Genomic DNA, 22,753 nt, shown 5'->3' with positions numbered 1-22,753 from the left:
GGAGCTCGGCTGTGGGGCTCCTTCAGTCCTCCAGGGGGCGCTCTATGGAGAAGTGGAGGCTCCGATGTGGACCAAAGAGTTCCAGTGTGGAGGCCATGAGTCTGCTCTCCTGGACTGTAGAAGCTCAGGCTCAGCTAGAAACACCTGCTCACCTGGAAAAGCTGTTGGACTCACCTGCTCAGGTAGAAGAGGAGCTGCAGCTTTGACTTGGTTCATTTCTGTTCTAGTGAAACATTTTGTTTTGCTGATGACTCTCTTGTTTCTGTTCAGAACCTGTCAGGTTGGTGGGAGGAGCCAGTCGCTGTGCAGGAACACTGGAGGTGAAACGAGGAGAATGGAGACCAGTTTATGGCTCTAACTGGATCCTGAAGTCAGCAGCTGCAGTCTGTAGAGAGCTGGATTGTGGATCTGCTGTTTCAACACGAAGCAGAGAGGACTCCTCAGACAGACCTGGATGGGAGATCAGCTCTGACTGTGTTGAGTCTGGATTTGCTCTGAGGGAGTGTGTGTCATCAGGTTCCTCTTCCGCCATCATGGAGATCACCTGCTCAGGTAGGACCATCAGTCACAGTGACAGTCTGTGGTAAAGTTATGTGGGACAAAGCTCCTCTCCTCCAAAGGGTAGAGAGGTGGACCTGCTCCTGGACGCTCACTACTTTAAACTGTGGCCCCTTCAAGCAGCCTGCTGTAGTTCCATGTATAGATGTTGATGTTAACACTCACCTGTTTCATTTCAGCCAGACAGGTGCATTAAGGAGAGAGCCAGCAGGCTGTAAATCATCTTTCTATCAGTACACAGAGAGGATCAGAGCAGCTCGCTCTGTAAGAACAGAATCAGAGAGTTACATGCTGAAGTGATTTTAGGGGATTTAACATCACTGAAGTTCATGTTGTACCCATGATGTCATGTGATCTGACGTGATGCGTTTCATCAGATCCAGCAGTTGTTATCTCCAGACTGGTGGTCCTGCCGCTGTTGTTCATCGCTGCCATCTGTTTCATCCATAAGGTACGTACACATCTCTGTTGATCAGAGGACTGGCTGCTCAGCTTCTGAACATTGAACTGAAGAGAGCAGTGATGCAGCGACTCATATCTGTGTGCTGCCATGTCTCTCCAGGCCACCAGGGGGCAGAAGCCAGACCCACAGGAGAACGTGGAGCTGGATTAGCATAACCTCTGTGTTTGCAGAGCTGAAGGACTGACAGACCAGAGTGATGGTTCCCAGTTTTAACAAAAGGGGGTCAGAGGCTGAGCTATAACGATGGGAGTATCACATGGCTCAGCCTCTGTGGGAAAGCTCATGGCTTCCATCCTGATCACAGAACCGTGGGCCAGCTCTGAACCCCTGTAAGGACACTGGAGGCGTCCACCAATCTACATGGGCTTTGGTCCGTCTCTTGCTCTCCCGTCTGTGATTATTAATGAATCCGTCTTAAGAGTGTCTTGATTGAACAGGCCAACATATGATATTCAGCTCCCTCATTTATGATTAGACACGGTGATCCTTGTCAGCATATCCTTTATTCAACTATGCATCACAGTATATATCTTGCCTGGCTGTTTATTATATGTGCAAATATTATAAATAAATGATCATATCTGACAGAAGATGTTATGACTCTTTAATGTGTGTACATCTTTTTAATATGAGAGTCATCTGTAAAGATTCTCAGTCATCTAGGTCATAGTTTGTAGTTAAAATCTAGGTTGAAGATACTCGAAGACGCCTCTCATAAGGAGATATGTTCTGAATGACTGGTAGAGTCCAAGCTAATTAACCTCTGTTGGGTTGTTATCAGTCTCTGGTTTCTGTTGCTTGGCCAACACGAGTCCCATTTAGTCCAGACCGGAGCTTGAGGAGCGGCCTTCAGTCAGAGCCGGGCCTACATGGCTTCTATCCCGGCTTTTCTTCATAACAGCTGTTGTTACAACAGCCAGAAGCTCTAACGAACCCGCGCTATCGATCATCTTGACAACGACCCCACCAAAGGCTAAAGAGGTGGTATTCTGCTTTTCCCCTCTCTTTTATTGAGTTATATTCCTTTTTTGTGCTGTAACAGGTTTGTAAAGTGAAAAGGTTCCCATCTCTCACAGAAAACTCTGCTCTGAACTGAAAACCGCTTGTTTGTAGTCCAGCCTTTACTTCCGCTTTCTTGTGATGTCACAAGAAAATACTTGTCATAACGCTCGCCGAGCGGCGACTCCGACACGCCCTCAGAAACAGCGAGCTGCAGCACACAGCTCTCCTCTCCCTTCCAAACACTAGCTACCCTCCAGGCAGGCAGTGGACATAAAGTTGTTCCTGTGATGTAGAGACAGAGCTCAGTTAAAACTTTATGGATACAGATTAATAAGTCACCGCTCTGAAACTCTCGCTCCAGTCCGTGTTGCCGAGCCGGTCGGCAACACGTACGGCTGAACCCGAGCCGTTTACCGGCTTCTCGCCGACCCGCCCTTCTCTGCTTCTGATTGGCTAGTAGTCCTTAACTAGGAACTGAGCATGTGCAACTCCCAACAAAGATCATTTAGAGACAAGATGCATCACTCCATAGCTAAAACGAAGCCTTCAACACAGAAAAGAGGAGCTGCAGCAATGTGCAGTAGAACAAAAATATAACCATGTAAACCTGCTCTGGTACAAACTCTAAATAAGATGAGGAACCTGAACATGAGCAGAATACCACCTCTTTAAATTTAGAGTTTCTCTCAGATGACAAATGAAAAAGTCTTCAAGTATCTTCAACCAAGTCCAGTTGCCCTTCATGTCAACCTTCCTTAGATAATGTCCTTCAAGTTCCAAGTAGAAAAGAGTCTGCAAACGTAGACGTAACGTTTTGTTAGCTGTGAATACTGTTCACAAAACATTCATTAAATCAGATGTGATCTGACTGCCTAGGTTTATTTTCATTAGATTAATTAGTGTTAATTTCAAGTTGTTTTACCTTGAACGTCCTGCATTGGTGGTTTTCAGCTGGACTAGCGACCAGGCTCTATGGGCGGCGGTTTCTCTGTAGGTCAGTCACTTTCCATTCGTGGCTTCTCCCAACCCCGATTTCTGTCCTCTCCTCGCCTCATAGCTCCTCTCAGTGGGTGGAGGGAGAGATGATATATTCTTTTCTTTAAGATGAGAACTGCTATTCATGATGCTCAGCACCTCATCTGTCAAATGTGCATCACATAACTTGGCAGCTGATGTCACAACACACTGTAACGTGGACACTTTAATAGAGACAAAGGGCGGCTGCTGACACAGACTTTAGGAAGACATTGGTCTGATTCAGCTCTGCATGTTGGGAACTCTTCACTCTTCTGACTTGGCTGAACACCACAAAGGGAAAGAAGTGAACTTGTTCCTTGGTTCACGGCCAAAGATTTCAAAGTAAGGTTCACCAGATAATCCTGCTGACAGAAAAACTGACCCAGCTGAAACAAAACAAAGCTTGGTAGATATTCAGACGCGAGCCCTTTCAATAAAAACTTAAAATTTCACGTCTTTATTACGTCCAGCTTCAAATCACATACAAAAACATACATTAGTCAGAATCCTTAATAAAATTAAATCTTCCATTAACCTGAAGACAAAATAAATAAAACAGAAACATAAGTGCAGTCGAGGCCTTTGGTGCAAATCTATTCCTTCTTCTTCTAAAACTTCCTGAGAAAGATGTTTTTTGTGAAAGTTACATTACGGTCAGTGCTGCAGCTGTGAGCGGGACCAAATACTCACACATGGGGGACATTTGGCAGGTTTTAGGTCATAATGGATCGTATTAACCCCCTCCTCTCCTGAGGCCATTTCAGTGGATGTGCTGGGGCATAAAATCCACAGTTAAATATGATTTGGTCTTTAGTTTGAAACGCTTTGTGTTCCTCTATTGCGGCTCGGTAAGGATGCAGTGAATGTGGAAACACAAAGACAACATTTCTCTCTAAAAAGACCAAAACTCCGTTTGATTTGTGAATTCAAGCTGTCGAAGCTTCAGATTTATCTTCAGCTGAACTTTAAAAATGTGTTTAGAGATTTTGTCCCTTCACCAGGAGGGTCAGTTAGTTTCAGGACATTAATGGGAATAAAGAGTTGGAACATGTCCCGCTCTCGACAGCAATAATGTTCAGATAAAAAGAAAAGTGGGGCTCAAACATGAAGGAGCTTCAGCACAGAAAATACAAAACACTGATATAAAAATATTAACTATTGACAGAACATATAGACGTCACATCAAATCTGTCAGTGTTTCCTTTTTCCACAGGAAAACCAGACGCTCAGATCACATCTGGTCTGGAAGGAAGGAAGCGAGTTTATGGTCACTGGGGAGACTTGAGAGCAGCTGAAAGTGAAGCGTGCGGTTTCTCAGGCACAGTTAGCAGCAGGAGGCTGAAGCAGGAAACAGCAGACATGTTGCTCTGCCGTCTCCACGCCGTCTGTGGATTAAATACTCGTCTCTGGGGCGTCCTCAGGCGTCCCGTGCACCCTGAAGCGGTACATGCAGGTGTATTCCTGGTGACCCCAGTTGGACGACACCTGTAGCTCGATGATCTGGAAGGCTCGGTCGTTCTGCTCCTGCGCAGGACAAATTAAACGGATCATTTGGACGTGAAACACGAACTCACCGTCATCAGCGCGTAAACGAGCACTCTGCAGTCTTTACTCACAGCGACGGAGAAGGTCTGCAGAGCTTCTCCATCCTGGTCGTAGCTGTAAGAGCCCAGCAGCGTCCCTCTCTCCTGACTCTCATCATCCAGACCCTGGGGACAAAAACAAACAGCTGAACAGAAACCGAGCATCTTTCTGACGGGCCGGAGCTGCTGGCTGCGCCTCGCTCTCTTACGTAGACGCTGAAGTCTCGGGGGGCGCTGAGCAGCGTCCCGCTGGGTGCCAGGGCTTTGGGGATGTGCTCCAGGGAGAAGGCGGTGGGGACGATCTTCATGGAGAGGCGGATCACCAGGAAGCCCGCGGAGCCTCTGAAGGCCCAGCAGTTTCCTGGATGGACGTCCGGCTGCAGGAGGCCAGAGAGAGTTTCTGCATGATCACTTTCTCTTTGGTGGATTACAGTTTTAATTTAGCCGCCCGTACGACCTACGTACCTGGATGACGACCCGAGGAGACTGAGAGAAATACCAGAGGGGAACTCCGAACAGACTGAGCAGAGCCGCCTTCGTCTTGTACGTCTGTGAGCAGCGAGTGCTCAGGACGCTGCCCCCTGCAGGACGAGCACAGACACACACCCGTCAGGAACGGCTCACGGCGACACGTCACATCGTAGTGCGGTCAAGATTTATGTCTTCAGTAGGAACCAATGGGCCGAGAGCCGGGAGCCGCGGACAGGAAGTCAGACTGACTGGCTGTTGGTTTGAGTCTGAGCATTATTCAGACAACATACTGATCCTGTTGCACCCGAATTATGAAGATCGTTTCTCACCTCCAGACTCCAGAGCGTAGTCGGCCAGGCCGGTCCGGTCCTGAGAAAACAGGCGCAGAGCGTTCTCCACGATCACACGGACGTCCTGGGAGAGACGAGAGAGGCGGATTAGGAAACGACAAGAGTCTAAAAATGTGACGACAGCCATCGTTAAAAATAGAAAAATGGTCCCACTTCAAGCGAGCAGTCACATTTACAACAGGGAGAGAAGAGACCGAGCCAAAAGACTTAATGATGGTCGGTCTAGAAAAACCAGCCCCTCAGGACTGTAAGAGCTCTGGAACGCCACATGTAGGACAGAGGAAGCATGAACTAATAATAAAATAAAAGATCCACACCTGACTCTTACCTGACTGCTCATTTCTTTCAGGTTTATTAACAGGGACTAATAAACACAAAAGTATAAACGTGCCAGAATTAACCAAAAGGCCATTTGACCCCTGCTGTGCCGGGACAGATCGTGATCGTGAGGCTGAGCACGGAAACAACTTCACAAAATGATTCCACTAACACTTCTCTAAATCGCCGTTATGAGACGACAGGTTTTCCTGCCGACAGCAGTGACCTCGTTCACGACAGGTGTGACGGCGTGGACTGAAAAACGACTGACCACAGTTCTAGTTTACGGGGCAGGTTCTCCACCAGGTCCTGGTCTTTACCAAGAAACGGTCTGGAACAAAGTCCTTTCAGAGAGAACCTGTTCATTTGTTTAGAGGCGCTGCTGCGGGGAAACGGCGTGCCTCGTTCTGTCCAAGGGGAATAAAGTTTTTAAATGCACTGACATGAGAGTGGCGTCACTCTGACCAGACCCCCAACACGCTCACCTCCGTGGTCACGGCGGCCCCAGCGGCCCCGGTGGCGTGCAGGACGGCCTCTCTGACCGTCTCCTCGCTGCGGCGCTGCTCCAGCTGCAGGCTGATGTTCTGCAGGATGCTGAGCTCCAGGGAGGCCAGCGACGCCTTCAGGTCGGCCCCGGTGACGTACTGCTGCGACAACCACCGGAGGAGAGACTCCGGGAGGCCCGCGTCGTCGTCCCCGGAGGCCCCGCCCCTCACCGCCAGCTGGTTGCCGTAGACCAGAGTACGAACCTCCTCACGGACCTGAGCGGACACGTGCGCTGAAATCTGACAGAGGACACGAGGGAAAGGTTTTCACAGCTGAAGCTGAGAGATTATTATTATCACGGTTGTGCAGCATTTGCTCGGCGCCGCTCAGCGTCACCTGCAGCTGTGACGGTCCAGCTGACGAGGCGAACCCTCGCCGCGTCTTCACTGTTACTGTAATAATAAGTGAGGTTTGCGTCTTCTCTCTCACCGTCTGCCGGATTCTGTCGAGCTGTTGGCCGTCGCCCTGACACTCTGACAGATCCTCAACGTGCTGCCGGACGTCCTCCAGAGCCGCCGCCAACCGCGCAACCTCCGCCAGCAAGGCATCATGGGACAGACGGTCCACACCAACACTAGAGGAAGTTACAAGACAACAGATAGTTGAAGAGTTCCCTTCACAGAAGAAAGCAAAGTTGGACTGCTGCCTTTTATTTCTGCTCACATTTGGAAACTAAACTACAGCCGAGGACGAGGCCTTGGAAGGTTACCTGACGGCGGCTGGAAGTGTTGTTGGTGAGGTTGGGACTGCGGCAGCTTCGTGTCTCCGCTGCACCTCCTGATGAAGAACAAAAAGTGTCCTGAAAGCGAACAAACACAACGGAGCGTCTGCTTTTATAAACCACACAGTACCTCTGTCTTTGCAGCCAGCGTCCGCAGCTGCAGCTCCAGCTGATCCAGACGAGACGTTTGGCTCTGCTGCTGCAACAGATCCTGCTGCCGAGTCTACGGGAACACAAACAGACTCCCATCATCCTCAGCGGCCTGTTCGAGCTTCAAGAGGGGGCGGTAAAAATCCAGGAAATAACGGACGTGGCACCAACATGTCAAGACTAAGTGCAGATAAACTGAGTTTATAACAGCTGACAAATGAGACGGAAGACGGACCCTTCGATCGTGTTACGAGTGATGTCCAGCAGAGGGCGCTCTGCAGCTCCCTGTTGCCAACAGCGACCAGCCGTCATAATAAAGTTTATTATGGCCCGAGCATGAAACACGCGAGGTCCCTATTGGAATTATTTCTCTTTTTCCTGCAAAGTAACCTCAACTTCGCACATTAATTCAGATGCGGTGAAAATTTATATATTGATTGGTTACACGCATGGGCGTGGCAAAATGGCTCGCTTGCGCCCCTACAGAGCAGCCAGCGGACAAAGTTTCACCTACGTGTACTAAATTTCTGTGGTAAGTGTATCTTGTCCAGACACACAAAAAAGCCTCTTGGAGCGATGCCCTAAACCCAACAAGAAGTCGGCCATTTTGGATTTAATGGTCATTTTTGGCGATTTACACATTTTGTACTTTAACGAACTCCTCCTGGGCGTTTAGTCCGACCGACTTCAGATTTGTGCTGTGCAGTCTAAACACATTGACAATTAAAAGTTGTTACGTTAAGTGTTTCTGAAAAGCAGATATATCGAAATATTGAACGAGAATCTCAAATCATTATGGATCTTAAAAATCACGCTGTTCAACTTGCACTGAAACGTGTTTGAATATAATGTTTCCCATAATAAATGATTGGTGAATAAATCAGGGGGCAACAAAGTCTGAGTCATCTTGAGATCCCTGCGATTTATTTTGAGACCCCACGTGGGTCCCGACCCTCACGTTAGGAACCAGAGATGTCCCTGACCTGGTCCCTGTGCAGTCTCTCCTCGTCCAGTTGTCTCCTGAGCTGGTCCAGCTGCCGGTCCAGCAGGCCGCTCAGCCAGGGCTCCAGTCCCTCGCCGTCGCCCTGGAGGTCAGCGTACAGCCGGGCCACCTCCCTGTGTCTCTGCTCAGCCCGCCGCCCTCCGGCCTCCACGCGCTCCCACAGCGCCGTCAGACTCTGCTCCAGGCGAACGAGCCGCACAGACTCCGCTGCCGCCTCCGCCTCCTCCTCCTCCTCCTCCTCTTCGTCCTGCGAAGCAACAGAGACTTTAACCTTTTCATTAGAGTTTTGGACCAAACAGTAAAACCCAGATTATAAGACACCAGATATGGAAAAGATATGAAACACTGCTGGGAAGTTTATCTGTAAAGCTGCTTTCAGCAACAAGGCGAGTCCAACAGCTTTAATATTTATTGTATTAATAATTTGTGTTTCTGTTTCAGGGGGAGGAAAACGTTTGTGGGGATGGGAATAATTATTGTTGAATATATGAGTGTAACAGATGTAGATCCTCTTATCTAGTTAGGAAAATGAGTTTATTGTATTCTGAAAGCTGGTGGGAGGGGCTACTGGCTTTGGGCCTGGTTACGGAGGAGGTAACTAGCTACTTATTGAAGAACTCCCGTTTCCAAATGCTTGTGCTTATTTATTTTTTGTCGTTTGTTCTCAGTTTTCTCTCTTTACACAAGATATTTTCACTGTTTGCTCCTTGGAGGCCGGCGTAATAATAAAAATCACACACTATTTTTAGACTTCGGCTGCGTTTGGATGAGAGCCCGGCTACAAGCAGGAGCCAGGGAAGGATTTTACTTTTAACTGTCTTTTAACTTTTAGAATAAATTAATAAATGTTGTACCTACTAAATAATCCAGATGAGCAGGATCTTTGTTTAGAATACAGAACGTATTAAAACCTACAGAAGCTTTATAACACTCACTTTAACAGCTGAACCGGGCGCCAGCGGTGCCTCCTCCCCTGACGGCGTTTCAGCCGGTGGAGGTCGGCTGTAGGTCAGCTCCACGTAGGGCTGCACCTCCCTTGACTCCTCCACGGCGCCCTCTGCCGATTGGCTCTGGGGGGACATGAAGCTGTAGATGGAGGACAGACCGGAGACGTCAGAGACCGCCGTCCTCCACTCTGTGATGTTGACGGACTGTAGACCGGCCGGACCGAACGAACACAGGCCTGACAGGACGAGAACGGAAACACGGCGTTTAAATTAGACTCTGGATGACCTCCAGTCTCCCTCAGTTTCTAACAAGTTAAACAACTGCTGACTGAAGAGGAAATCAGATTGTAGCGTGGATGGAGACGGACAGGCTGATGCGTTACAGGTGTGTGTTCAGCTAATTCCAATAAAGGAAATATGAGATGATCAGTGTGACTTGAGTGTAAGAAAACTAAACACCTGGTGGAGTTTAGGTTAAAATAAAAGGCGTGAGGCAGTCGGACCGATAAATGACAGAGACGGTGTGCAGAAACCTACTGAAGAGGAGCAGCAGAGGGAGGAGAACCAGGAGGAGCGTGAGGGGAGACCTGCAGGAGAACCAACAACATGTCTGATTAAAGAGCAGCAGCAGCTTGAGCCTCAGTTTGGTTAGACAAAATAAATCGTCTGCACTCTGAAGGTCTGCAGCTGAAACATTTACAGGACGCTGTGCAACCTTCAGCACATTACTTCTACTCTGCATGTTCAAATACGTGTCAGCGCTGAAGCACAGGAGAAGTTTTCTGTAATCCAGGCTCAATGCAGCAGGACGGACGTCTGTGTTTCTAAGCTGGATACGTTAGACTTCTTCCTCTGCTGTGACAGTGAACACATCACACGGGGCTGCAGGAAATCTGTGCTACTTTAATAGATAATGACACCAAGGACCTCTCTGTATCCGTGATGTGCAACAGCAGCTCGTCTTAACTACAGACCGCCGGCTTCAACCAAAATAAAACTATTGTAAAAACTTGCCGAGTGCGGAGGAAGCCTGCGGTCATGGGATGCCATCGTCCGTTGAGCCACCTGTACGCAACCACTGCCGTCTTACCTAAACACACAAACACACAGTTTAAATCTCTCTTTACGTGATGAGACGAGTGACTGAAGCCTTTCAGCAGCGGAGCAGGAGGCTGCAGGTCAGCAAGCAGGAAGGAGAAACTGTTATTAAACAGGAGGAGGCAGGACACCCAGAGAGCAAACACAAGACGCACAGAGTTCACTTTCAGTTTTTAATTACCACCTTTGTTTCATCATTTCCTCATTCGGTCTGAGCGAACTGAAGTGAGCTGCGTGGTTTCAGTTTCCTCACCGCAGCTGTTCCGGCTTTCTGCTTTTAAACGACAGTTTGTTGACTCCGAGTGAGGATTCTTCCCAAGCGACGCAAATATCAACAAGAAAAACGATCTCTCCGGCTCCGTTTGACAGAGTCAAAGGTCCAGTTTGAGCCCTGAGATGCTTAAATCGTCTGTAAATGAAAAGCTGTGACTCGCTGCGCTTGTGCGTCTTGTGATTATTGGACATGATTAAAAAAAAAAAAAAAAAAAAAACACAATCCCCTGCAGAAGACAACAGGAACAACAGAAGAAGAAGCGGCACACCGAGCGTCATCTCATCTACCCACTTCAGAAGAGAAACATCAAACACAAACATGCTGCGAATCAGAAGAAGAGCAGGAGTCAGTCGGGGGGGGGGCTTCAGTAAAATAAAGACGTGACACGGCGTTAACCTGCAGAGCGTGCGGCGCTCCGAGAAGCTGAACATATTTCTTTGGTCAGAGGCCAAATGGCTGCAGCTGCCCTGAGAGTCAGCCGCCAGAGACACGAAGCTGAGGAGGCAAAGAGGAAATAAGATGACGGGCAGGTTATAAAATCCTCAAACTGTTCATGAGAAGAAGGTGCAGGATATTAAAAGCTGTTCCACGGTTCGATTCCCGACAGCTGAACTGAATCAGACCGTCTCTATTTTCCATCTGCAGCTTCACATTTTTATTTAGCTTCTTAGTTTCTGTTCGTGCTAGAAATGAACGCCGCCTCTGCAGACCGAGCCCGACTCATTTACGTCCCTTGTGCTGGTCCTTCATGTTTAAACATCTATCAATTAAAACAGGTGTGAGCTCAGACAGCCTGCATGTTACTCATCATTACTTCTTCAGCTTGTACAGCTAGTTTGTTTCTATCTATATCTACGGGTTTTATCGCAGGCAGGTTAAGTTTGAGAGGCTGGATTCACCGTCGGCAGCTGGCAGCTTGGTCGTCACTTTAAAAAACTAAAACATTTAACAAAAGGCTCCAAACATTTTTCTAAATTACCTCAATGAAGGAACTAAAAGAAATGAAACCAGTTTGCTGAACTGTTTTAATGGGCCCAGACTTCTTTTAGAGGGAAAACATCTGATGTTGTTCTGCGATAGATGAATTACAGATGATGTTTTTGGTCTAATATTAGTCCTGCACTGAAGGAATACGACTGTGAAACTAATATTTACATTTCATCCAAACAACAAGTGGAAAATGTGTTTCTGCAGGTCGTTCGTTAGATTCATTAGTTAACCTGTAAAGACGGCGGCGCTCCACATCAGCCCCAACAAACAGGAAGCCACTGAGGACCACGAGGCCGAAGGCGAGGAGACGGCGTCGTCCGTGTCCGAGCGCCTTTTCCCCTCACAGTCGTCACCTGTTGGCGTCAGCAGGCATGAGGTGCGTTTAACTGACAGACACAAAGCGGGAAACAACATGACGCACTCAGAGTCAGTCTGCTTCATGAAATCAGGGGCAGAGATGAAGTTGACCAGCTGTTCCAGGCCTCCACTGCTTCCTCTCCATTTTCAGTGAAGTCATTACGTGTCGCTGCAGACGTTTCAAAGAGGATCAGTCCAGTGTTACTTTCAAATTGAAACAGACCGTTACTTGTTGTAACGGTCTGTTTCAATTTGATCTTTAAGTATTGCCATTATATTTGAACCACCACTAACTGAATATCCTACCTACACTGCGACACGACCAACAAGTTTGCCTACTAACAAATCCCAACATGACTCAGATGCAGTCTGACTTCTGTTCTCGATGCAAATCTTTAAAACCACCTCACAGGTGTAAAGATTCCTGTTTCAGGGGCTCAGATATTTCCTGAAGCGGCTGCTCTCTGTAGCTTCTGAACAAACAGGAGGAAACAGAGCAACTACTGGGGACTACTTTCAGCAGCGGAGTAATCCACATGTGGTGCGAGGGACCTGGAGGACTATAGAAATGAACTTACTAATAAAAAGGCCAAGCATTCATTAAAATACTCAGCTGTACAGTGTCTGAGTTTCTCACTGCGTCTCTCCTGGTGTCCTTTAACAACAACATGCGCTTCGATCTGGACTTTGTCGACTTCGAGAAGCCTCAACGCTTAAACACACACACACACACATCTCAAGAAACGTGACTATGGTGGGAAAGTTCACGGCGAGAGATTAAAGGCTCAGGAAACCTGCGCAGGCTCTTCTCAGGTCCACGTTTCTCTTTTAGAAAGAAACATTTTGAGGTCCTGGAGTTTTGATTTCCATGAGCTGCAAACCGTGTTGAAATGTTTCACTTTATGTGGAATCAATCTAAACATCTGGAAGTTTCACATTTTGAATTCAACTATGGAAGAATATAAACTTTCCCACGATTTTCTATTTTTACAGAACTGCAAGAATCAAGTACATCAACTTCTTCAAAGAGCTACATTATTATTTAAACCCGTGTCCTGACTCCCGCCGCCCCGTGTGGCCACGAGGAAGCGTGAGCGTGTTCTGTAGTAACTCACACAGAGATCCGCTGGGTTGAAGCTCCTTCTGGTTCGTGCTGGACTCCCTGAGGTTCATGACTCCACAGCGACCGGATCGACCTGCAACAGGAGAGGAAACACGGTCAGGACTCACCGGCGGGCCGACGCCCCACCAGGTCCACGTCCTCGGAGCTGAGCAGGCAGGGAGCAGGACGGATTTGCATTTCACCACGGCAACAGCCAAAGTGACGCGCCGCGGTCCATTTGTTTGGGAGGGACACAGGTGAGGGAGGGGGGGGGTCAGGACAGAGCACCAGATCCTTAGTGAGGAAACCAGAGAACCCTTTGTGAACACAACACCACAGAACCACAGCGTAAACAAAGGACACATGGACCCCCGAAGTTCACCTTGGAAAAAAGAAGTAGTTTGTGTTTTGTTCTAGTGGCCTTTGAGAACATTCAGTGGACAAAGATTCAGATTCTGGAGATTTTTCAAGTCCTTCGTGAGGTTCTAGCGGCCCTATAAGAGGCTCCTGTGCCAAGTGGGGAGGTTCTAGCGGTCCTATAAGAGCCTCCTGTGCCAAGTGGGGAGGTTCTAGCGGCCCTATAAGAGCCTCCTGTGCCAAGTGGGGAGGTTCTAGCGGCCCTATAAGAGCCTCCTGTGCCAAGTGGGGAGGTTCTAGCGGCCCTATAAGAAGCTCTTGTGCTAAGTGGGGAGGTTCTAGCGGCCCTATAAGAAGCTCCTGTGCCAAGTGGGGAGGTTCTAGCGGCCCTATAAGAGCCTCCTGTGCCAAGTGGGGAGGTTCTAGCGGCCCTAAAAGAGGCTCCTGTGCCAAGTGGGGAGGTGCTAGCGGTCCTATAAGAGGCTCTTGTGCTAAGTGGGGAGGTTCTAGCGGTCCTATAAGAGGCTCTTGTGCCAAGTGGGGAGGTTCTAGCGGTCCTATAAGAAGCTCCTGTGCTAAGTGGGGAGGTTCTAGCGGTCCTATAAGAGGCTCTTGTGCTAAGTGGGGAGGTGCTAGCGGTCCTATAAGAGGCTCTTGTGCTAAGTGGGGAGGTGCTAGCGGTCCTATAAGAGGCTCTTGTGCCAAGTGGGGAGGTGCTAGCGGTCCTATAAGAAGCTCTTGTGCCAAGTGGGGAGGTGCTAGCGGTCCTATAAGAAGCTCTTGTGCTAAGTGGGGAGGTGCTAGCGGTCCTATAAGAGGCTCTTGTGCTAAGTGGGGAGGTGCTAGCGGTCCTATAAGAGGCTCCTGTGCTAAGTGGGGAGGTGCTAGCGGTCCTATAAGAGGCTCCTGTGCTAAGTGGGGAGGTTCTAGCGGTCCTATAAGAGGCTCTTGTGCTAAGTGGGGAGGTGCTAGCGGTCCTATAAGAGCCTCCTGTGCTAAGTGGGGAGGTTCTAGCGGTCCTATAAGAGGCTCTTGTGCTAAGTGGGGAGGTGCTAGCGGTCCTATAAGAGCCTCCTGTGCTAAGTGGGGAGGTGCTAGCGGTCCTATAAGAAGCTCTTGTGCTAAGTGGGGAGGTGCTAGCGGTCCTATAAGAAGCTCTTGTGCTAAGTGGGGAGGTGCTAGCGGTCCTATAAGAAGCTCCTGTGCCAAGTGGGGAGGTGCTAGCGGTCCTATAAGAGGCTCTTGTGCTAAGTGGGGAGGTGCTAGCGGTCCTATAAGAGGCTCTTGTGCTAAGTGGGGAGGTTCTAGCGGTCCTATAAGAGGCTCTTGTGCTAAGTGGGGAGGTGCTAGCGGTCCTATAAGAGCCTCCTGTGCTAAGTGGGGATGTGCTAGCGGTCCTATAAGAGCCTCCTGTGCTAAGTGGGGAGGTTCTAGCGGCCCTATAAGAGCCTCCTGTGCCACGTGGGGAGGTTCTAGCGGCCCTAAAAGAAGCTCCTGTGCCAAGTGGGGAGGTTCTAGGGTTCATTTAGGTTGTAGTAGTGCTGTTTATGGAGGTAATAGTGGCACTGTAGTTGGTTCTGGGAGTCTTGTGGTCGGGTAGGGGTTCCCTAGGCGGCTGTCGTGGTCCTTGAGAAAGTTTAATTATCACCAGGGAAGTTTGGAGGTTCTGGTGGTTACTAAGAAGGTTCTGGGGATATCTGTGGAGGTTCTAGTGATCTGGAAAAGAACAGCATGTGCAGGTGAAGAAGAAGAAAGAGTCCCAGCAGAACAGATTCTCATGTCAGTAGTTCTGGACCCGTGTGTCAGGCGGACAGCCTCTGACAGTCAGTACCTCCTCGTCTGTGAGCGGTCCGTGCGTGGACCTGCGAGGCCAGCGCCCGGCACACCTGCCAGGTGTGCGTCAGCACAGAGACGCAGCAGGCCGCCGCTCTCCTGACACACGGCAGAGACGAGTCCAGCCACAGCCGCAGCACATCTGGAACAGCCGACAGTCGCACTTCAATAACGAGTCGAGAGAAACGAAGGAGCGCGCAGGGAAACCCACGACACCCGGAGGTGGGGCAGGAAGTTCACCTGTCTGACGTTCCATCACAGATCAAGACTTTATTATTTAGAAACAAAACATAAAAACTAGTTTGGACTGAAAGCTTGAGAGCAGCAACAAAAAGAGATCCAATTGGCCGGCAGTTACATTCAAAGCAGTCTGGCCAATCAGAGCTCCTGCTGATCTGTGGGTGGGCCTTAAGGTGGACCTCAGCAGGGCAGCATGATTATTTTCATTATCCACTAAAGGTCTATAAAGTGTGAAAAATGCGCATTAAAACTTTCCAGAGCCCAAAGTGACGTCTTCAAATTGCTTCTTCTTTGCTCCAACCAACAGTCCAAAACCCAAAGGCTCTGGATTTATTTTCATAAGAGACAAAGAAGCAGCAATTCCTCAATTTAAGGAGATGAAATCAGCAAACTTTCCATATTGTTGCTAAAAAAAATAATTTAAAAAAGCCTGAAACGATTATCGAATAGTTGTCTAAAGTTCAGCAGGTGTTTCCAGGTGTTCTTTATTTGGACAACATTTCCAGGCCCTCCAGGATCTCAAGGCCTTTTTGTGATCGTCTTAAAATTCCTGATTTTGGAGCAGCTTTTTAAAAAAAAACTACGATGTTGAAAGTTGTGACGTTTCGGCGTTTTGTGATGTTTGTGGGAATAAGTGAAAACTGGTTATGTAGAGGTGATGTGTGCAGCCTGTGTCTCAGCGCGTTTCTCTCTCAAAGGGTTTGTCAGGAGACGGTTTCCTGTTCGACCACGACGACAGCTTCCCGCTGCGGTGAAGAAGACCTGGATCCTGGTCTTCACGCTCCTTTGCTGTTGTAGGTAAATGTGAGACGTTGGTGTCGCACACGTCCGCAGCGTCTTCTCAACGAGGACGTGAGTTTGCTGCAGGACACGGCGATGAGAGGTCAGGTTAACAGAAAAGCTGAAACCGCGTTAATGTTTGTGATCACGACATCCTGGAGGGACGGAGACGACTTCATCTCACAGTACATTCACGATGCATCGTCACGTTGTCCAGAACATTAAACCAGCTCAACGGTCAGGACGAAGGCGGAGTCAGACTCGTTAACAGTAACGGCTGCAGCTCTGAACCCCCCCGGCTCACCTGTCCTGCTCTTGCGGCTCCGGTCTCTGCTGTAGATGGTGGAGGTCTCCTGGCCCCCGGGCTCCGAGGGTCCCGGCCCCGTCAGCGAGGCGGGGGTGTATTTGGAGGAGGAGCAGTAGGAGGCGACGGCCTCCCTCCTGTCTGAGGAGAGCTCGCAGTCCTTACAGTAAACCCTGCTGAGCGTCTGGACCGGGTGTTTGGGACAGCGGCCGTCTGAACCAATCAGAGTGCGGTCCGCCAGCAGGGTCTGCTCCGCTATGACGGTGCTTTCTGGGACAGAGACGAGAACTCAAGTAATATAACCGCGTAATGAGACGTAAACCTTCAGTCCTTTAAAGTGTCCAGAGAACATTTAACAGAATAATGAAGAGTTTCATGAAGGCGGAGCTGAGAACTCGTCTCTGAACCGACCTTTGGGATCCACGTCGTGGTCCAAACCTGCAACAGGAAGATCAGACAGACGTCAGACAAAACGCCGCTTCAACTAACCGTCTCGCCCCCTGACAGGAGAGCCGCTACGCTCAGAGGAGGAGGAGGAGTTTTACCCCAGAAGGTGTCGACCAGCGTCGTCTCCTGGACGGAGGACTCGTCCAGCAGGGAGGAGAGCAGGGAGGCGTCCGAGGCCACGCTGTGGAGGCTGCTGTTGAGGAGCGGCGGCTGACCGGCCAGTTTACAAGGAGTGCTGAGGAGGAGAGACTCCGAGCAGGAGGCCGAGTGCTGCTGAGAACGGTGAGACTTCAATGACCTGGAGGAGGAGGAGACATTAGATAACGTGCCTCCAGTGTAAAGCAGGAGAGCGTTCCTGAGCAGACTCACCTGGCGTTCCTCCAGCCGCCTCCTCCCACGCTGAAGGAGGCGCTGCTGAGCGGCAGGCTGCGGTCCAACAGCCCGTCATCGAGCCGCAGGCTGCGTCTGGACATGATGCCCGACAAGATCTGCTGCTCCTTCTCAGAGTCCGACGCTGCCGAGGAGTAGCTGGAGCTGAGGAGGAGCAGGAGGAGCGTTACTGGGCGTTCATGAAGAATGCAGAGAACAAACTTGTGTTCTAGCTCGCCGTTCTTGGAGGAACGAACTTGCGACGACAGGATCACAGAACGCCGCTGACAGTTTGAGACGATGCGCGGCGAGCGCCAATAAACCCGCCGGGCCTCGTCAGCCAGAACTTTACGCCCACAGTCGGTTTATCGTTTTAACTTCCAGCAGATTAGCTTTGGTTTATTGGTGCATAAATTAGATTTACATAAACTAAAAGCAAATTAAATAAAGTAGCGGAACCACAACTTCACTGGAAACCAACGTCTCCTGATTTAAAGTCCCAACATGACTCGGACCTGTTCCTCAGCCTCACGGCGAGAACTGGAGCTGCGGGGATGTTTTTATGGTTTTAAACTTCTGTAGAGGCCAAAGTGCAGCAGGCGCCTCAGGACACACATTTTATTTGGTACTTCAGCGCGGCTCAGGTCCAAAGTACATTTAATCCTCCCGTAACGTCGGGCTGTAACATGAAACGCGTCCCTTCTTGCAAACCTGCTGCTGAGACTTTAACAGGATCAGGTTCCCACTAAGACAAAGGAACTTTTCAAAGCGGACTAAATGAATCCTGATCAGTCCGAGGTCCAGACGCAGCAGGCGGCCGTCTGATTACAACTCACCGCTCCTTAAAACAAATCTCTGTAACGCCGCCCTGACCTACATACTGACACCACAGAAGAAGAAGGTACACACAGGTCAGTCCAGCCCCAGCAGCTCTGCAGGTCCAGGTCCTCGTCCCAGACGCTCATCCCAGTAAACACACATCCCCAGCACACACACACACCACCCCCCTGCACTGCTGCTGACTTCCTGTTAGAGCTCAGACTCCGCCCACCTCTTAAACATGTGACACAGAGTAAACCCAGCCTGAAGAAACAAAAGAGTAACTTTCACTTTCAAAGAAGAAGAAACTGATTATTATAAATAACAACCGACACTAAAATGTCAGCAGGACGTCAAACACACAAAGGATTTGTCCTTTGTTCAGCAGGTGAACCTCCAGATTACCCAGCAACCCTCACACCCTGAGCCAATTAAAGGCTTTCTGCAGAGCGGCCTGCGTCGACCCGCTGAGGGCTCCGTCAAACACAGCTGGTCATTATCCCCATCATCCAATCAGAAGGTCCAAAGAGACGTCTTCAGGTGTAAGGTCCAGTTTCCTGAGCTCTAAAAACAGCTGAGCTGCAGATGTTTAAATAATCAAGTCACTTTCAGGCAGAAACACCAAAGTTTGATGTTCCAGGCTCTCAGATCTGAGCTTCTGCTGCTTTTCTCGGCCTCAGGTTGCATCAAGTTTACCATTTTGGGGGTTCAGACATTTTATTCACAGCCATTAGAGGTTTATAGACCTAAAAAATTTGAGATTATTATTATTATTATGCATATCCATTATGAGAGGAATCGATCACATTTTACATCATTATTCTCATTTGGAAACATATTTAAATGATCACAGTTTGCAGGGATCTGAAGCAAACAGGAGCTCTGTGGCGGCCAGGACGTCTCTGCTGCAGCAACACGTGATTAAAAAGGTTAACGTGACACACACTTTGGTAGAACAGCATAATTATCTGTGTAATTGTACAGATTTTGACTTCAATAGTCACATTTTACACCCTGGAGGTTTAATCTAATATTAAAACCTCCTCAGATTTAACTCGACAGCTCGGAGCAGTTCAGAGATGCAGCGTAGATTGCCATGGCAACAGACCTCGGTTAACCCCTGTCCACCTTTAGCAGAGCCGGGAAGTTACACCTGAAGTTACCCGGATAAGCCAGTAACCCCGCTTCAGTGCAGCCCACAGGTACTAATCCGTTTTATGTTCTCTTTATTTTAGGATGGGACAGCAGATTAAAAACATAAATAATAATTAATGTTTATATAAATAGATAAATACTAAATAAATAAAATAAATTATAGATTAATATAAATAAATAATACAAAACATACAAACTACTAAAGATGCACAGTCACAGTCACCCACGTGTCTTCAGTCATTTAACTGCACAGTTAAAGGGACTGTCAGCTTCCAGCCAATCAGCGCTCAGCTCAGACAGATGACGTCCCGGAAGACCAATGATGTTACGCGGTGGGCGGGGCCCCGCGAAAAACGAACAGTCGCTTTGCTAACGTTAGCTTTAATTAGCTCTCAGGACGTCGACACAAAATAAAACACACAGAACAAAACGACAGCAGCAAACTACAAACTACAAACTACTCACCGACAGCGGAGCCTTCGACAAGCCGGTAACGGCGGAGCTTTAAGGTGAAGCTACAGCCGGCTAGCTGCTGCTAGCTAAACACGTAGCGCTGAGAAGTGACCGTTTCCTGTCCGTTTTCCACTTTTATAGCAAAGTTGGCGACGTAACGACAAAAATAAAGATGTGAAAAATCAAAACTGTTCGTGTAAAATAGACACGACTTCGAAATGTCGACTGACAAACTTAACAAGAAGCCAAACGGAGAGGTTGTTGTTTAGCTTTTTATACGGAGGCAGCGGGATTCACCGCCCCCGTGTGGCGGGAGGGCGCGCTGCCAAAGATCATACAATGCGCTCGAGATACTTCACGTCCTTTAACGTGTGAAATCTGGCGAGCGGAGATTATTATTATTATTTTTTACATCGTTGTTCAGTTATTTGTTTTAATGTATTTCAAAAATCTGATTCAATAGAAAAGCATTAATTTTGGACCTGTCTCCTAACACGGATGCCATATTTCCCATTACTGAGTGAGAGTTAACCGTAGACTGTAACACAGCCAGTAATAATCATTGCGGCAAAAAATACTCCTGTGAAATATATTAGCAGTAAGAAAGAGTGTGCTTCTAAATCGGCTTGTTAACGTGGAATAAAGTAATAATTCAAAAAATAAAAGTTCAAATTGAAAGTCTTATTAGTAAAAGATCGGGTGTTGGGCGAAGAAGGAAGTACTTGGCGATGAGATCTCCCATTACAGGAAACCCTGTCGTGACCCGGATGTAGAATCATCAGGTCGCTGCAGCTATCAGCAGCGTGCGCCCATGTGTTTTACAGACATACTGAAAACAGGTGAGAGGTTTGTCTTCTTTTTTAGTCTCTTAATTCCTTTCTGAATGTTGGAATTATTGTTCCGGCGTGTTTAAGAAACCTACATGTCCGTAAATCTTTGGTTGTGAGACAGTTAGTTTCGTTTCAGGAGCGAGAAGTCGGCCAGTTAGCGTAACATGAATGTTGCTGTAGTTCGTAAGTTAATGTGAAGTTAACTATTAGTGCCTGTAAAGACATCATACGAACACTGTTTTCTGGCTGCAGCTACGACACTGGATTACAATCTGAATACTGAATAACGGACTTCTGTTTCTGCGCTGGAATTCTTTTACACGCCAAACTCCCCTGAAAAACTGCAAGTTTAATATTTTCTCGCTTATTTAAAAGAGTTCGTTCTACACACAGCTGGAGTTAAGACTTTATGTTAACCACATAGATCCACTCTACTGTTCGGCATTAACATATTCCAGTGATTTATCTTCCCATCCTCTTTTCACAACAGTTTCTCACCGGTCTTTAGGCTCAATACTGTTCAGTTTAGCTGTTAAAGTGAAGCGGGGATCCAGCGGAGTTTGGTTTGATGTAACTAGAATGGAGCAAGTAGATACGTGGTTTCATTTTAAACATATACTGATTTAAAGTTTTGGGACTAAATAATAATAATACTCCTCAGGTTATTTCACCTCTCATTTATGTAAATAGCCTGAACGCCTTTAGGTAACTGGAAACAGTCAGTCAGTTTATGTTTGTGTCTCCATCAGATTAAGAAATCATCATGACGTCGTTGGCCCACCAGCTGAAGAGGCTCGCGCTGCCTCAGAGCGACCCCAACCTGCTGACACGCAGGGAGGTCGCCTCGCTCCTCTTCGACCCCAAAGATGCCGCCGCCATGGACAGAAGCACCTTCTACGCCCTCGGTGAGTCCCGCACAGGGTGTTGGTGTGGCTGCACAACCTGTTTTCTGGCTAGCCTCGATAACACCGTCCTCTCTCCTCCTCCAGGCTGCACAGGGTTTGAGGAGCTGCTGGGAATCGAACCCGCCTTCCAGGAGTTCCAGGACACCCTGTTCAGCCGGGCCTCGCTGACCCTGGAGCGGAGCGTCCAATCCAAAGAGGTCAACGAGAAGCTGGACGCCGGCATCTCGCTCTTCCTCACCCGCCTCTGCCCGTACTTCCTCCTCAAGCCGGCTCACAAGTGCATCGAGTGGCTGGTTCACCGGTAACGACGGCGCGTTTTGTATTTCTCAGAGTCGGCCGTGTTGTCAGATCGAACATGTGTGTTCAGAGTCCCGTGTTTTGTTGCAGCTTCCACATCCAGCTGTACAACTGCGACAGCCTGCTGGCGTGCGCGCTGCCGTATCACGACACCAACGTGTTCGTCAGAGTCCTGCAGCTGCTCAGGATCAAGGACGCCACCAGCCGCTGGAACTGGCTGCACTGCCTGCAGGTCCGACTCTGCTGCTGCACGCTGTTCATGTTCAGATATACAAGTGTGTGCGCTGCATGTCAACGCTGTGCTGCTGTCTGTTCAGAAACCAGGCGTGCCGTTGTCCAGAGGAACCCTGATCACTCACTGCTACACAGACCTGAGCTTCATGGACTTCATCTGCACCCTGGTCACCAAGTCCATCCAGGTAAGAGCGTCAGGTCCTGATGTATTTACATTCTGACTGACGCGTACGGCCGGAAGCGAACGCTGCTGCTTTTCACCTGCTTTCTCACATCTGTACCTTCTCGTTTGCAGGCGTACTCGGGACACTCTGGAAGCTGCTCCCAGCTCAGAGTCATCTTCTCCTTCTACGCATCGACCATCGTTCCCGCTCTGGACGCCGTGGACAAAGTGTCTGACACCGTCATCTCCAAGCTGCTGCCATATGTTCAGAGGGTAACGTTCACGTTCTCTGTCTGACAGGAGGTCAGAGGTCAAAGCTGCAGGACTGTGTTTTGATATTTCTGTAGCTGAGTTGGTTTTAAACGTCGGGTCAGATTCATTATCTTGTTTTTATTCTTTGAGCAGATAGTTCCTGGTTTAAATGGTCATTTTGTCAGTTTTAGAGCTGCAGACACGATCGATAAGGAAACATTACGTCAGCTACTGTTATTTGTCAGGAAAATAATTCCTAGATTTTCTGAGTGTCTCTGGATTATTTGCTCGTTTAGTCTTTCACGGATTAAATTGAACTTCGTTTTAAACTGTTGGTCAGAACGGTCGATCTGCTGACTAATCGG

At 48.6% G+C, this 22,753-nt stretch overlaps 2 protein-coding genes across 12 annotated transcripts in view; one reads left to right on the top strand and one right to left on the bottom strand.

Annotated features, from left to right (window-relative positions):
- Positions 1 to 3,468: 3,468 nt before the first annotated feature.
- On the bottom strand, positions 3,469 to 19,881 carry LOC119915863 (SUN domain-containing protein 1-like). 11 transcript variants are annotated; one of them, XM_038735651.1, is made up of 22 exons: positions 19,720 to 19,881; positions 17,281 to 17,445; positions 17,010 to 17,209; positions 16,876 to 16,902; positions 16,465 to 16,734; positions 15,139 to 15,282; positions 12,964 to 13,044; positions 11,722 to 11,877; positions 10,898 to 10,996; positions 10,144 to 10,219; positions 9,667 to 9,716; positions 9,118 to 9,365; positions 8,163 to 8,429; positions 7,160 to 7,252; positions 7,018 to 7,085; positions 6,645 to 6,882; positions 6,248 to 6,547; positions 5,424 to 5,508; positions 5,089 to 5,204; positions 4,833 to 5,000; positions 4,657 to 4,749; positions 3,469 to 4,564 (listed from the first exon to the last, which is right to left on the bottom strand). In XM_038735651.1, exons 2-22 carry the CDS (start codon positions 17,382 to 17,384, stop codon positions 4,433 to 4,435), a joined length of 3,015 nt encoding a protein of 1,004 aa, XP_038591579.1. In that variant the 5' UTR covers positions 17,385 to 17,445; positions 19,720 to 19,881; the 3' UTR covers positions 3,469 to 4,432. The 11 variants fall into 11 exon arrangements, with proteins under 11 accessions (XP_038591579.1, XP_038591574.1, XP_038591575.1 ...); XM_038735646.1 differs by lacking the exon at positions 19,720 to 19,881 and adding an exon at positions 18,190 to 18,328; XM_038735647.1 differs by lacking the exon at positions 19,720 to 19,881 and adding an exon at positions 18,190 to 18,328 and having other exon boundaries at positions 8,163 to 8,411.
- A 556-nt stretch (positions 19,882 to 20,437) lies between these two features.
- The window catches only part of LOC119915862 (HEAT repeat-containing protein 1-like), a 29,431-nt gene continuing 27,115 nt past the window's right edge, over positions 20,438 to 22,753 (top strand). Inside the window, 6 exon segments of the mRNA XM_038735645.1 lie at positions 20,438 to 20,546; positions 21,287 to 21,442; positions 21,527 to 21,743; positions 21,830 to 21,971; positions 22,057 to 22,158; positions 22,269 to 22,409. Coding sequence (XP_038591573.1) covers positions 21,301 to 21,442; positions 21,527 to 21,743; positions 21,830 to 21,971; positions 22,057 to 22,158; positions 22,269 to 22,409 — 744 coding nt within the window. The 5' untranslated portion in view covers positions 20,438 to 20,546; positions 21,287 to 21,300.

Source organism: Micropterus salmoides, unplaced genomic scaffold (genome assembly GCF_014851395.1).
Source record: "Micropterus salmoides isolate LMB-PRFRI ecotype aquatic unplaced genomic scaffold, ASM1485139v1 Ms_hic_scaffold_21, whole genome shotgun sequence".
In the NCBI taxonomy this organism is placed as follows: domain Eukaryota; kingdom Metazoa; phylum Chordata; class Actinopteri; order Centrarchiformes; family Centrarchidae; genus Micropterus; species Micropterus salmoides.
The sequence above is the reverse complement of the archived record's forward strand: the minus strand, read 5'-3'. Positions and strand labels throughout refer to the sequence as shown.

Coding starts and splice junctions, on each gene's coding strand:
- LOC119915863 (XM_038735646.1), bottom strand. CDS start 18,245: ATGAGCGTCTGGGACGAGGACCTGGACCTGCAGAGCTGCTGGGGCTGG. Junction 7,253..8,162: donor AGAGACTGCACAGGGACCAG/GTCAGGGACATC, acceptor GTGTTCCCGTAG/ACTCGGCAGCAGGATCTGTT. Junction 5,509..6,247: donor GGGCCGCCGTGACCACGGAG/GTGAGCGTGTTG, acceptor CGTCTCTCCCAG/GACGTCCGTGTGATCGTGGA.